Source organism: Anopheles nili, chromosome 2, assembly GCF_943737925.1.
Source record: "Anopheles nili chromosome 2, idAnoNiliSN_F5_01, whole genome shotgun sequence".
In the NCBI taxonomy this organism is placed as follows: domain Eukaryota; kingdom Metazoa; phylum Arthropoda; class Insecta; order Diptera; family Culicidae; genus Anopheles; species Anopheles nili.
The window spans coordinates 61135116-61151085 of NC_071291.1; the positions used below are offsets into that span (position 1 = coordinate 61135116).

The following is a 15970-nucleotide window of genomic DNA, read 5'->3' on the forward strand; positions in this document are numbered from 1 at the left end:
ACACTTATTGCTACTAGCAGCTGCTGCTGGTTACTACCGTTTGCCACTACGACTTAATTAACAGGTGGAGTGTGTTGTTGTGATAGAGAGCGAACTGAACGATCGAGTCACCCTGCTTCGAGGGCTTTTCCTTGCGTTGTATCATGTCTTCTGCAGTGCCACGCACTGCTGTCTCTTATTATTAGGTTTTAAAATGACCTTCCTTTCCACGTGGGATGAGAGTGATATGTTTCTGTCTACTGGCTTTTTTAAGCTGTTACGTGCCACTCTGCTGATTTAGAATCATGTCTTCGTATTTTATCGTCATTGTTTTTTCCTCCTCATCAAAGTAATAGTTCCCTTTATACCGATACAGTATAACTGACACGTGTAGAAAAGAACTAAACCTGCTGGTCTCTTAAGTTAGCTAACGGATATCGAAACATTGTAAACCAAAGCACAATCAATAATCTGCCCCTTTGGGAACTCATTCACGTAAATAGAATCAATATGATCCACACGAACCGAACAGCCAACTGATTTGCGTACTAAACAGCTCTAAAAGCGTCGCTGAAACCACGTTCGTATTCTAGCTGCAGCTGCTGCGCTGCTTTTCCGTTCTGCCGTCTTGCTGCATTGGAAGATAGGGTTGTATTGTGGGTCTCCTTCTTGATTATTGTTCCACAGGCATCGTCGGTCTCGTTTTACTTCAAACCGCTTCCGCCTTCGTGCGCCAACAGTGCCTCCTTCGCTTCCCGTTTGCCTCGCTTCTTTTCCTCCTTGGCGAGCATTTTCGCAAGCTTTTCCTCCTCTTTGGCAATGCGTTTTTCCTCCTGCGGGAAAGATTCGTAAAATGTGCGGTTAGTTGCTGCTAAAGGGAAGTTTCCCAAACGCCTCCCATCGGTTTACCTTGCGTGCCTCCTTTTCCGCTTTCTGTTTGGCTTTTTCCTCCTTCTTTTTCTTTTCGATCGTTTCGTTCTTCTTATTGTCGTACTTCTCGTCCTGCTTTATGCCGAGAGAACTGGTGCTGCTGCAACCGGCCCCTCCACCATCGCCACCTGACATCCCTCCGCTTCCGCCACTTCCGTTCCTGCTGCTTCCTCCGCCCAATCCTGAAGGGCCAGCCACGGAAGACGATGCCGAAAGGACGCGTGCTTTCGGGGTCGAGCTGTTGACGGCCGTTATCAGCGACGTGGTGACCGGTTTTCCCGTGGCCATGTTGGTTTTGTTGATGGGCGACTTTGAGGAAACGGGTGCGATTTTCGCGTTCAAGCCGAGCTTTGACGGGCCCGACTTGCCGGGACCGATTTTTTCCACCGTCATCAGCGGTATTGACTCGACTGGGTTCGCCGGTTTCCCGGGTTGGGTATAATACCTAAAACGAGAAAGAAAACCAATGAGCAAGCAACGTTTAGATAACACGCAATACCCGAAAGTGATCTAAAACGTCCCGCACAGTGCGGAAGCTACACCGTTTGCATACATTTAGGCGCATCGACAACCTTGTCATGCCCGTCGTCGCTTTCTCTGTAATAAGATTGCACCGATTTTTCCATCTCCTGCTGACATTGGGCACGAAAAATGCCCGTCGAGATGATTTCGTTCTAATTTTTTTTTACAAATCCCCAAACTTGCCACACGGCTGTCAGCCAAACCATGCACCGAGAACGTGCGCTTGCTGCACACGTTGCAACCGAAATTACGACAAACTTCATTGGCTACCGGCCAGCAAAGAGGAATGTGTTTTTTACGAACCCTCTCTGACGGTCGCCTGGAAAATTTCCAGTTCTCACAAAAAGGCCTTTTCGTGGTGAGATGCCCACAGGAACGGTATGTGCCCGGATGGCGGACAGTTATGCCAAAAATCGTCGTTGTCAAAATTGGTGTTTGCATAAAAAGCGGTCTTAAGAAGTAAGACAAGGAAATACATTTGTTCGGTGCTCGGGAACACGTTGGCCCCTAGCGGAAGAGGCCTAAAGCACTTTGTAACGTTGGCCCCACGCCAAGAGCCTCGCGTGATAATGCTACGTTGCATAATTTGTTGCTGGAACCATCGCCGAGGCTTGAGGATGGGCTTTTTTTCTTTTTCTTCTTGCTCACACTTACTTGAAGCGAGCTCCCGGGTTCGCCGGGGAGGGCGTCCTGTGGCGTGTCGGGCTTTTGAACTCAATGATCGGTGGCAACCGATTTGGCATCTCCGGGATACGGCTCTGTGGAAAGACAAACCGGTGCACCGGTTAGTGGTATTCGGCTTGGGCATTCGGACTTTCTTCCTGGCAAGCCCTACCTTCATGTAATATTGTCCCTTCTTGTGGTAATGCTGGTAGGAAGGATTCCGCGGTATAGCGCCAAGACACCCGCTCGTGCTGCAGCTGCTTGTGCAACCACCCACACCATGCTTGTGGCCGTGTCCGTGCAGCGACCCGTCCGTGACACCGCTCGTCGACGACGTGGAAGACATACCGGACGTGCCGGACGTGCCCGAGCAGCTGGACATGTTCGAGATGCCCGACACGCACGACGAGCCTGAACTCATCGAGTACAGGCTGGCGGACTGCGTGACCCGGGCATCGACGCTGTACGAGCTGGCCGAACCGGGGACGCTCCAGCTCTTGCTGCCCATCGAGTAGGTGCTGGCCGATCCCTGCAAGCGCCAGGATGTCGAGCCGGACGTGAGCCGGTTGATGCGTGCTCTACGGCGAGAAGCAGTGCAGGTATTTGGGGTTAGTTCTTGCAGAGGAAACAGTGCCAATTTTGAGGTCACGAGACCAAAACTTACCTGCAGATAACGCATCGCAGTGGAAGAAGTCGTTGTGCGACCGCACTTTGGATGGTTTTGACGAAGCACCGCCGGCAGACGACACGATGGCCACACGGTGATGTCTGCATCGTGGCCCGGGCATTGATACAGATGACGCATTCATCCTCCTGAGATGTTGGCGGTTCCAGTTCGCTTTCCTCCAGCTTGCTGAGTAGCTTTTCCTGTGGTGAGAAGGACGAGAAAGCGCACACGGCATGAGTGATGAACGAGAACACCCCAACCAAGGAACAGGACTTCCTTTCGAGCTTTTCATCAATTACACCACATCTTCCGGGATCTTATCTTCGCTTTGCTCACTCGTGGACGCCCCTTTGTTGTTCTAAACCGATTTGCGTACACTCACAACCCGCTTCCGGGCGCCCTATCGGTGGAAATAAATCTCTTCCGACGCTGGCGATAAATCCGTGGCCTTCCAACAACAACTGCAACCCTCTCGCCAGTCAAAGACTAACGACCTCCCGCGAGTGGTAAGGCACCAATTGATTCTTCTATTTCACCGAACGGCTAATTATGACCCGCCCCTTCGGGTCGCCGCGGGTTCACATGCGCTTCCACTTCCGAACGTGGAAACAACTTCCGATTGGAGCAAAACCGAAGGAGTGCACCGTCAAGGGTGCGCCAACGGTACGTTGCGTTGCACAAGGGGTTGTTTTGGGGGGGTGATTTGGCAAACGGACGCCCATCGGGTGGGTCGGTCAGGAAGTCGCCTCCTTACGGCGGGGAGGTCGTAAACCATTTCGTTCGCTGGCAGGACCACAAGAAGGACCGCTTCTAACAGAGCCATTACGAGACGAGCCAGCGCAGGAACCGGTACGCCACCGTGCCAGTTCGTCAAACGCGAGCGGAAACAATTATTAGCGCATTTGGCGCCCTTTTCCTGCGTGTGTGAGCTAAGCTTTAACTCGCCGCTACCACGTGGTCACCACGCGGGACGTGAAAGGCGCTCGTGACACCTCGAGAAGCACGCAAATTAATTGCACAACCAGCGAAACGATGGTGCCACTTTGTTTGTTTGGCCGGTGTTTCGGTAAATCATCTGCATGCTTGGGGTTTTTTTTTGTCTCAAGAGCACATGGCGCCACACCACGCGGACCAAACAGCACCACAGCCTACTACTGACTGTCCTTTTCCACGTCAGGTACGTGCGAACTGAGCAGGTTCAAGGCAGATCACGGTGGCGGAATGGCATTAGCCTACAGCGCGCGACCATTTATCGGTGGCATAGCGGTGGTTTTTAAGTGGATAAACGACCGCAAACAGATTAGAGAAGAAGACGAATACGCAAATGTCAGGCTGGAATTAAACGCCGCTAGAACCGAAACGGAAACGAGTGCGCGCGGGTTCGTCCATTATCCGGCGTGGTGCCGGATTGTGATCTGTCAAGCAGAAACGGTGGGTCCGTTTGATTAATTGCCGCGAACAGTTATAAGGAACTCATTAGCGCAAAGTTCGCTAAACGCTAAATTCGTCACCAAGGGTAACGTGGGCAAAGCCAAGCGCAAAGAGGGCTCGTTTTTTTTTCGGATCCGATTAAGTCATTGCACTACAACGGGTGGTTTAGCTCCCACACCTGCACGTGCCCATTTGACCGTGAATTAGGGGGTGGTTTGTAGCATCGTCACCACCGGAGATTCGATCCGGTCAAGGAGAGATGGTGTCGAAAGCGATCACACACACCCTACCGTTGGTGGGCATATGGCACAGGGCGCTTGAACCGGTTCCGATGGGCACCGTATGGGCTTGTTAGGGCACCGGTTTAGGGCCTAGCCTCCCTCTTTCGACCCTGAAGCCGTTCATCGGCAACGTGGCGCGACGTTCGCAGCATCGCAGAGTAAGCGTAGGTCTTTCCGGGGCAGCTTTGGGCGGGCGGCGTTTGGGGCGAGAAAATGGTGCGTGACAAGGGACATGGAAAGTGCGTGTTAAAAGGCGTCTTTCTGGTGGGGAGGTCCTTTTTGTACGACAAGGTGATTAGCTGACGTTGACGAATGTGGTGGCCATTTTTCGATTCTAATTTCTAACCGACGTAATTAAAACGTGATTGCTAGTTGACGTAAGTTTTCCACAGGTTGCTTGGATGGGTTGGAAGCCCTCAAGCGAATACGAGTGAATTACTACCCCAAAAAACCACTTATTTCTGGTTAACACCTTATTTAGTCCACCTCACGACACTTGATCAGATTAGCCATTTTCTTCAACTTCCCCAAATGCACCACGATTAGGAGCTCTGCACACGCTCACTCCGCGTGTCATTGCTTCCTTTCTATTCCGTCCGGTGCTCGACCGTCACTCCGATCCGACCCAAAACTTCCGTCAATAACACTTTTGGGTGTAGTGTCAACCTTCGCCGGCTCGCCATCACAGCAGGCTGGCAAACAAACCCCGAAAAACAGAAACATATACACACAGCGACACAAAATTGTAGCGCGTGAGCTGCCGGATCAGTTCGATCGAAGCCTTCCGGCTAAGGTCAAGTTCGGTGACGGCGCGCGATAATTGAAATGTTGAGCATATCGTGTGCCTAAGCTCGGCCGGGTATTTGAAGGAGAGAACCCCACCGAAACGCGAGACGGAGGAAGAAACCTGCAGCACTTGGCGCATAGCAAAAGGCCGGCCCTAGGCCGCGTTATTGTACGCGAGAGACATTGAGCGGTTTAGTTTTGAGCACCCTGGCCGATGTTGGAGTGTTGCCGTGTTTGCATAGATTTTTGGAGGGTAAGCAACAGACGCTACGGTTGTGTTCTCGAACGATGTAGCCATTTGTTTGTTTCGGGGGCGAAAACAAACGCATCGGTGGGTATCGAAACGAGCCAACTAAATAAATGTGCACCAGAGCTCATAATAAGCCAATTTTCGTGGTTACGCTTACGTTGATTAAAAATTTTAATTTTAGATTGTAATAAGCCCACATTTAAGCTTCCTATTAGGCGACGGTTTCAAAACAACAAATTAACAATTAATTCACAACGAGCTTCTTACCGTGGCGTGCAAAATATATAAATATAAAAGTAATGAATTTCCCAGTACTCATCGAGAACAAACTAGCTAAAGAGGCACTGATGCATGAGCAAAAGTGGACGAAGTTTCACACTCTAATTATTCATACCGCGAACACGTACAGGAAGCGCTCCACGTTACGGTTCTATTGTGTTTTTTAATCTTGGAACCACCCATAATCACCTGTACGAACGCACGGGCTTACTATTTCCTTGTAAGAAATAAACCCAATCGCCTATCGAGCCTATCGAATTAAATAAAACCCAAAAACCCATCCATCAAATGAATCTAAATGTGCACTAATGATCGTTCTCACCCCCGGGTGCGTTGTTTCTGCCAAACCCGTAGTCATTTCACGTGCATTTGCATACCTGCCAGTTCGCGAATGGGAGGCTTGGCTCGAAAACCCTCTGCTCTTTTGTATGTTTTGCTTTGTTGCTTTTGTCTACGATGAGGCGAAACAATAAGACGGACCGGTGAGCCACCATATTTGACCAACGTGTTCAGGTGCTGCTTTCAAGGATATCAGGATGTTGCTTCGTGATCGCGAATGATCGGGGAACCAGTTTAAAACTCTGACTTTTTGCCCAGCACATTCCAATCTTGACGCTCGAGAAGTTTCCGATATTGCGTGGTAGTGAACCAGTCCCGTTAAAAATGTCGCGTTTTTGGTTACCGTTTCCTCGTAACAAAATTTAAAAAAATAAAACAAAGCTCGCCAAGTAATAAAATCATCGCACGAACGGAAATATGCTCGCGGATGGATGTTTGCGAATGCAATAAATCATGCCATTGAAATGGTGGGAATAAATGTCATCACCGATGAAACCAACCCCATACAAATCCACACGCACACACACCCACATAAAAACCGGTAATTGTTACTAATGCTTACTCTTTCACCTAGCTCCTCACGCTGCATCGTACGGAAGTTCCTTGCACTTGTCCCTTTACGCTTTGGACCCGTGCTGAGACCCGGCAAGGACTTAATTGGCCCATTTGCATGCGCCTGTGGCCCGGGGTGTGATATTGAATGCGCCACCTCAACGCCCATTGTTGAAACAACGCGACGTCGCCGTGTTTGGTCGTGAAGCGTGTCTCCTTTCAATCGATCGATTACGTCCAACCGCCGGTACCCCGTGCATTGCACGTGCTGCATATAATGGCAATGGAGAGGCGTGGGTCGCTCTGTACCGGCTATTCCGCGAACTCTGGCCATCAAAACCCATCACCGACTTCCGTTTCTCGAGCTGGAAACGTGAATCAGCGGAAGAGGGTTTCCCAAGCAAACGCGTCATTGCATTTCTAAATAAGAATGCAAGCAAAAGCCACCCAAAAGGACCATACTCCTAGAAAGTGCTCATTAAAATGGCGCACAAAATTTCACTCTTGCACTGCGGGAAACTTTCAAAAAACAGCACACACAAAAAACATCGGCAACGTTTACCAGAGGTCATCAGCTTGCGTAACATTCTCACACTACTTCTGCCTCATTCATGACGGGCAATAAAACATGCACCTCCGTCTAGACGGTTGGTGTAATGATTGTCCCATCAGAAAGTCACCCACCCGCGGTGGAAACGCTTTAAATTATGCTAATTGATATTAGTTCCACCCAGTCGATCGACCTATCGCCATCCCTACAGTGCCTGCTCCTGTAAGCACAGGCTGAACTCCCATCCCTCGATGGCGGCGGCGTACACGCTAACAAATTGGTGTGCTTCGTCCTAGCGTACGAGTAAATCCCGCTTTTCCCAACCATTTTCCCAGTCATTGCTTCCATCCCCGGCCCGGGGTCCCATGCTTCCTGTTTTTAAATTATGATGCCCTGTTTATTGTCGCTCGATGGTTCGGCAAACCGGTGCGCGGAGCGCCGGAAAAGGTGGAGAGACGGGATAAAGCGCAAGCCGACCGGAAGTGATTCACCGACGGCTAGATTGGGTCGGGGAATCGCACTGGACTGTAAATTGGCCTCAACGGCGCCCGGTAGGGGTGTGAGTTTAAGCGATAGAGAAAGAGGGCGATGCTTAATAACGATTTATGTCAGCCACGCTGACGATGATGATGATGATGATGATGTTGATGATGATGGTGAAAATTTGCCAAACCACTCGCAGGATACACGGAGTAAATTAGACGAAATAACTTCATTTTAGCCGCGCAGTTGAGATGCGCTTTTCACCACCGATTCTTGCCCTCCATTCAGCGCCGATAAAGCCCGACAATTAGATTCGGTTAAGGGAGTATTTTACGCTCAAAATTAACTCCTTCTATGTGAAATCCTTCACTCGACTGTTCGCTTTTAATTATTCAAAGCTCTTTAATGTTACTCTGCCCACCCAACGCTTGCCAAGCATCCGATTTTCGTTCCGATACGAGGTGTAAATCATCGACTTACAACCGCTGACAAATGAAATGGGTTCGATGTGACGTAATCGAGCCACCCTTTTCTCGCTCAAGGGCTCCGAAGGACAGCAAGGGAGACGATTCCCTCGTTGTGCCACGGTCATCGGTCCCATCGGCAGCAGCCGAATGGAAGGTGCTTTACATAAAATTCAATCGTCCCAAGCATCGGTTGTCCTAAAGCCCACCTCGAAAATCCCCATCCTAATCCTCACCGTCGATTGCAGAAAGGGCTTCGGCTGCGCAAGAAAAGCGCATTTCAGGAATCGACCACCCCACCGACGGAGACCAGGTGCGCCATCGGTCGCCTTTTTATCATCGATGACCGTGAAAATCTAACCACCACCACCACCACCGAACAGCCGATCGTGCTGATGGAAGCCACCTAAAGCGCCCGGCGAACCGTTAGACGCCGCTCAGTTTCGCGCCGATCGTCGCGCGCTAATGATCGTTTACATCGACCGCTCGTAGCCGTAACACGGTGCCGACGTGCGTGACCGCGTGAAACTGTACGGATCCGCTTGTTGTGCGGACAAACAAAAAAGTGAGTGGTCTGTGAGTGAGCCGGACACGATGAGCAAATCGAGCATCAACCGCAAATAAACTCGTGTCCGATCATCCGCTCGTTGGCAGAAGGGAGATTATTTTTGAATCTTCTGATCATGGGTGATCAGTGAGAAAAAAAAAGCTATCAGAAGGGCGATTAAAAACACACCAAAACGTGTCGATAAGCGACGCACTGTTGCACGCAGACGGCGAGTTTCGTTCGCGGTGGGGTTCGTCGCTTGGCCCACCGTTTGAGTCTTTCGTTGGGCACGCTCAAGCCGTCGGCGCAATCGGTGGGTCAAAAAAAAAAAAACAGACAAGCAACACAGCAAACCGTCAACCGATTAGAAATTAAAAGCAGCCACATTATTAAGCCGTCGAAATGCGTGCACCGGTTGCGACAGGGCGTTGCGGGAGAGCGTGGTGAAACATGGCTTCGTTGGCAGTAGGAACGCGTTAAAATGTCGATCGATCGCCGGTGCCGCCGTCTGCTGGAGAAGCTTCGCGTTCGCGATGAACTTGCTACCACCGTGTGCTAGGTTCCGGCGCTATCGTGTACGAAATTCAATAAAAAACGACTTAAAGTGACGAAAAAGGGGCACCTACACACCACCGGCGATCGGAGGCTCGATGTGTTATAATTAGTTGCGGTGTTTCGATGTTTATGGAATTAGGGTGCAACCGTGCTAGAGTTTCGGTTAATTTTGAGGGTCTGATCAACCCGCGCGAGCTGGTTTGCGATTAGCTGCCTAAAAAACCGCCAAAAGCCACAAATAAGATCATTTATCGAACCAGTACGGCCGAAGTTCATTGCTGCCGAAAACCGACAAGCGAGACCCTGAAACCGTTGGGGTCGATGTCAGCCGGTCGGTCTCAAGCAGGAGGTTGTGTGAAAAATTGTTTCCCGTGCGATGCACAAAAGCGCGACCCCAAACAAAACACAACCGCACAGGCCCCCGCCAGTTGTTGCGAAAGGTGCACTAATCGATGTCACACGCTGCCGGTCGGCTGACATTGGAATCTTCCTCACCGAAGCGGCTTGGCTTGGTTTTTGGCCAAAGTGCGCGCGTTTTGGTCGTGACACTGGCAAGAAACCGTAGATTTGAAGCCATTCGAAGGTTCGTGTGAACGATGCGCCGCCGATTGGGGTGTTTCGCCGTTTGCCTTGCGTGGTGTACTTGGTGTCAAACTGTGGCTGATGGCTCGTTTCGTTGAGTGGCTCTTCGATGTTATCCCTGGGAAATTAACGCCTTCCCATGCGCGGGGAGATGCGATGTTGGTAATTAAAAAAAGACGCATTAAAGGGGGCTACATTTGATACACGTTCGAAGAGCTCACCAAATTAAAACCTATCGGTGGGTTATTGTTTTTTACAATTTTCAACAAACGCTTAACCTTCTGCTGAACACTCCCGCCCGTGGCATGTCATGTTTTCGTTTACTTTCTGTACATTTTGTAACGTCCAAACATCCATCCACGGTCGAAATGCAATCGCACTCGCAGTTTCGTGCCCGGAAAATGGCACAATTCTAAGCCCAAGGGCTCGAGTCATGAGCTTCCTTTACGACTCACTGTCAGTTGGAAATGGATAGCGATTCCGGTGAGGCGTCGGTCCAATCAAAATTCCCATCATGCCCATCAGCAGACCCACCACTGGCTGCATGCAAGCGCGTTTGTTTGACTTTCATTTTCCTTTTTTCTGTTTTTTTTTTTGTTATGAAAAACCAACTCACCTTCTGAACTGAAATTTTACATTTCATTCTCCCACGTCCGACACGCGTAACCCCCCATCGTCGATGCGGACTTTAAACGGTGGTGTGTTAAATGAACCCCATCCAAAACCCGTCCATTATTTGCTGCCAAACAAACGAAGCAACAACAAAAAAAAATACACCCGAACTACCCGAAATTGTCGGATCATTTGCAAAGCGATCATCCGCTCCAGTCGGTGTGGCGAGTCGATAAAACGACTCGCCCACGGGGGCGGCTTTAGTGTGGTTTCGTACGCAAAGTGTAGGTCGCTTTTCCACGCCTTGTGGGTGGTTCTCTCCCACTGCCAGCTGATAAGAAGTACGTTCGATCGAAAGCCACCACTTTTGTGCTCCTTATTTCGATTGGTGCAGCAATCCGACCCCACACGTACACTGTTTGGCCCATAAATCCCCATTTCAAGCAACGACTCGGAGACGCAGGTCGATTCAAAAATCCCTTAGGGTGCACTGGCGGCGTATTATCCTTTTTTTTTAATACCGGTACGCTTTTAACCCACCAAGCGGATGGAATGTCCTGCGAGGTGGAAGGTTGAAAACGGAAGAAATTTATAACGGAAAAATGTGAAATCCGTTGCAGCACCATCGACTGCGGCGGCATCCGTCCCGGTGTATGAGTGGTCTTTGCCTTCGCGTGATCAGCTGTTCACGGTGCAGTTCCGCTCCGCGTGTGCGCCACCTCGCATCGTATCGAATTACGACCCACCACGGCCAGCGGGATTGCAGTGCACCTTCGTGGAAAATAAAGTGGCGTCCTTTTTACCCCGAAGCGAATCGAATCGGTTTGCCGCACTCAACGCGAACGAACGGGACAGGTCTTCCGCTCACGCTTCACGTTCCGCTGAAAGACGCACCGAACGACGCGGGTGTATCGATTCGCCGGACGCGGAATCAGGTTGATGGTGAATTTTTCTCTCGTTCCACCCCGTTTCGGTGATAGGAAGCTCGATCGGCAGTCGAGTCGTCGCGCCCCGTGAAACGTATGAATCGAGTGCATCCGGAGTGAAGTGTCCTGAATTAGTTTGAGGAAAGCCGTATCGAACGCCGTCGTCCTGCCAGTAGTGCCGGTGCGTTTCCGCTTATCGTCAGGACCAGCGGTAACATAGAGCCTGCCCCCAAAGACACGATGGTTCTGAACGAAGCGCAGCTGGCCCTCTGCACCGTGTTCACGCTATGGTTTGGTAAGTTTTTTTTCTTCTACCATCCCCCTTGTGGATGTTTCGTGATCGGTAAATTTAACACACAAAAAAGAGGAGGAATTTAAAGGTTTTTTTTTTCTCGAACGAGCTACCAAACGAACGAATGCCAGAGGTCGATTGATCGTGACGGATGGCCGCAAACAGCACGCGGTTTGGGTGTGTACGAAATGCATAAAGAATCGATTCGCGCACTCGAGCCATTACTCAAAATCGACCCTTCAAAAATGGAGGCTCGCCGTAAGGTCACTGAACTTTACGGGGGTGGCAAAGGTAGTCGCTGAATTTGTTTGCACTATTCGGCTAGCATTACATAAAGCCGAACAATCAAATCATGCAGGGACACTTTTTCGTCCTTTTTTTTCCGTTGTTGTCATTCAACCATCGGTGGGCCGTGTTTTTCCACGAAAAATAAAGGACCACTTAGTACACGACTGCACTAGCGCAAACGTCAACCGATCGTTGACCCATGGCGGTTGGTCGTTACCTACCGTAGCCGTTGTCGGGAAGTCGATGGCCTTAGGGTGGGCAAACATTACGTACAAGACACCGCCCGCGATGTTGCAAGCGGCCGATTTCCTACGGAACATACACACACACACACACGCGCACACCTTCCAACCGTAAACTGTGTCAACAGTGTGTTTTATTTTTCACCTCAAACCCCACCCTAACGGGCTGGGTTTTCGCGAAGGAAAAAATCGGTAGCGTATGTTTGTGCTTGCTTTGAACTACAAACTTGTCCACTCGGGTCCAAGCGAAGGTACGGTTACAGTGCTGTAGTTACCGGTGACCGATGCGAGTGTGTTTGATTTAAACTCAAGTAGAAGAGAGAGAGAGAGAGAAAAGCGCTTGATATCGAAACGATTGCGAGTGACATCTTGAGAACGATACACACCAATCCAGGTTTCCATTGCCAGGTTTAAAGAGCTCTTTTTCCTCTTTGCTATGCTTTTCAATGCAATCCTTGACGATGTCGGGTCGGGTTGATGTCTACTCACCCTGCTTGAGTCGGTCACATAAACGTGCGAAAACCGATCTTGACCATCGACAAACGCTCAGTCACGATTCCGTGCGATGAAACCGACGGAAAAATGCGACCGATCGACCCTGATCGATGGCACTCTAATGAACGCCGCCGTTTCCTGTCCGATCACAAATCGCAACATAAACGCTTGCATCGAAGCCGTGTGGGGAGGAATTTTGCTCGCACTTCCAGCCCGCCAGCTTGAACAAACTTGACCCTGACCCACCGGCACGATGTTGCGCTAATGCTTGCCTCAGCGCGATGGGGCGACGAGATGCGCGTTGAAATGCCGCAGCCCGAGTGGGAGAAGAAAAACGAAATAGGAAAAAGGGAAGGAAAACCACCTCGGCTGGATGGGGGCGTACATTGGCGCCCTCTCAATCGAACGGCCCACGGACCTCGCACGGCTAATGGTGGAGAGACACTAATTGGTGATTATCAAATTACTAATTCAATAAGTACCACGGGTGCCGCCAACCCAGCCAGCTCACGGGGTGAGTTTTCTTCGATCTCGATGGCTCCGAGCAGGCACGTGAAAGGGAGATCCGATGCTAGCGGAACCCGGACGAAGGCCGGAAAGGGCATTCGGTAGCCCTGGGCACAAGCAACCAAAAAAAAAAAAACAAAGCACACGCCTCCCAGCAGCCAACGATGATTTTCATCACTCGAAGGATGCCGGTTTATGCGAAATCATCCGAACCGAACAAAAGGGCACGTCGGACGCCGGAGACAGTGTGTTATTAGTGCCTATTAGCTGCGATGATGCTGTAATGTTTGCGCTTCGAGCATAACGCGAGGAGGAAATTTAATTTACTCCCAAGATGTAATTAATGCGCCGGAGAGCTGAATGTCCTTACGGGTGGTTTTCTTTCCACGGCTTCATGAGCATGTTTTTTGTATGTATTTTGTGTGTGTTTTTTTTTTGATAATTTTTCCCCATCGCATAAGAACGTATCCTTGACAGCTTCTAGCTAACGCTTAGTAATGACTCCCGAAAAATAAGCATTAGCCTTCGAATACGCATTCCACCGGCATTCCAAGGAAAACCTCCCCTACAATGTTTCCGTGACACCCGGTTACGCAGGCCGCTTCCACCTGTGGAGCTTTATGGAGTGCTGCCTGAAATGAGTTAATTAAAACCGGCTCGCAAGCAACCAAACCAACACCCGGGCGATAACGGCAACATGTGTCATTACTGTCCTTTTTCGCAAGATCCTAAGAGTAACGGGGCAAATGGGCCGCGTAGGTTAACTGATTAGCAAACACTAGAAAACTTCTGCTTCGATCTTCCTTCGTTTGGTTTTTTTTGTTTTTCGCAAGCGATGAGGCCCAACCTCTTCCAACCCAGCAAGCAAAGCAACCCCAACTCCGAGCACGCGGCCCTGGCGTGCGTTTGTTCGCTCAAATCACACCATTTCTACGCACGCCAGCCCGCACCCGAAAACCTATTCGGCTCCTTTTCGACTTTATTTATGGTGCCATTTTTACCTCAAAGGAATCTCGCTCCACTCGAAGGAAAATGCCTCACGAGCACGCGACATTCCACCTCGCGTGGGGTGGAAAACTAGCGGGCCCAACCGGAGGGAGTTACGAAATGGCCGTCGGCTGGGTGGTAATTACTTACGGCAAAAGGGTGTGTTGGCTAAATACGTTATCGCTTTCCGATTTCAGTGGCCCATCGCCTTCCCGTGGCATTGTTTGGGCGGCTTTGTGAGCCCACCGAGTGATGACATCCTAGCGGGCATTCAGGTGGCATGTCTCCTGTCAGTTTCGGGCGCACGGACACACCATGTTACCGATGCATGATGCTGGTGAACGCATGAAGGGCTTACTGACAGGGCAAACACACAAATCGGCATTGATTCATACTGTTTTTTTTTTCCTGCTGCTTGAAACGTACCGTAAAAGCAAGCAGTTAAGTGGGCTTCACGATTACGTCCGCGACAACCCCTAATGGGGTTGTTTTTGGTTTGCTAAAACACACCACCAATTATGATTGATGGCTCGCTCGGGGTGAGAATGGAGCGAATTTGTGAAAAATAATTAGCAACCATCCATCACGCCCCGTACAATGGGGAATTTGTTTTATTTTTATTTTCTTTTTTTCAAACATTCTTACCCCGATAAATCGAACCAAGGTTGCTTAATATTGCATAAGGATCGTGAGGAAAAAAGCTAAAAAAAAAAATAGTGAAAAATCAACCCCCAAACCCGGCACGGCCATGTGCAAAAATAGCCCGTCCGCTCGAGCGTTCCGCAATCGCTGCGGCTTCATAAGGCATCCGTGACCGTCCGCCGGTATGGTTCGGGCAGTGATTCCTAGCCTAGTGAAATGCCATACCTACCCGATCGGCCAGTCGGTGAAGTTCAATGCCACAGCACCTAACCGGCCCCGGATAGGGCGCATTACTACAACCAGCGCATAGCGAGACAAAAGCGACCCCTCCCGTCACTCGGACAAGCAGCTTAGACCGCTAGTGCATACTACTGCGCGCGCGGAACGAATGCTCACCGACCTTCGCCGGCCTATTGGATGTTATGCTGCACGCGTGTTTCGAACATGCCCGCACTTAGTAGGTCGGTAGATTTGTGCCTTTGCTGGTGGGTTTTTTTTTCCTCATTCTCCTCATTACTACGCGCGCTTTTGAAGCAAGTGGTTGGAGGATAGACGAGTTGTAGTGCATTTTTTTGCCCTCTTCCTTCAGCTAAATAAATACCAGCAACTTGTTGCAACGGATCGAACGTTAATTGTTCGAAAGCACTGAGTTGTTATGCGTCGCGGAAAATGGTTTGGAACAGAAATAGAAACCACACCGGATAATGATCACCCACTCTCGATGACACACTCCGAACCATCCGAAGGACGATTGGCTGCCGTTGAATCAGCTGGCAATTATTCAGCATAGCGTCAACCCTCCGTTCGCATACACACACACGCACGCACGCACCGGGAGCCTTCAACGTTGATCGCCCCCAGGTCAGTAGGCTGATCGTGAACTCAGCCATCGCCGCCGCCGCCGCCGGTTGTGCCAATTGATTCCGCATGGCTACGCACCGGACTCATTATTAAGGCATTATCAGCATCATTCGATATAATGGGCGCATGGGTCGACTTCGAACGATGCCAGCGCGAAACGCAGAGAGGTTACGCTTTGCTGGTAAAATGTGACTTTTGGCATGCCGACCGCGAGAGATCCCAACGGTTACTTGAAATGCTAATGAGCTTCGTGCATTA

At 50.2% G+C, this 15970-nt stretch overlaps 1 protein-coding gene across 1 annotated transcript in view; it reads right to left on the minus strand.

The window, feature by feature from the left end:
• Positions 1 to 589: 589 nt before the first annotated feature.
• Positions 590 to 15970, minus strand: part of LOC128721961 (collagen alpha-1(XVII) chain) — a 28747-nt gene continuing 13366 nt past the window's right edge. The window contains exons 2-6 of the mRNA XM_053815772.1: positions 2759 to 2961; positions 2267 to 2672; positions 2086 to 2189; positions 889 to 1354; positions 590 to 812 (exon numbers count right to left, since the gene is read on the minus strand). Of these exons, the coding sequence (XP_053671747.1) occupies positions 684 to 812; positions 889 to 1354; positions 2086 to 2189; positions 2267 to 2672; positions 2759 to 2961 (1308 nt within the window). The 3' untranslated portion in view covers positions 590 to 683. The remainder of the gene's footprint in view (positions 813 to 888; positions 1355 to 2085; positions 2190 to 2266; positions 2673 to 2758; positions 2962 to 15970) is intronic.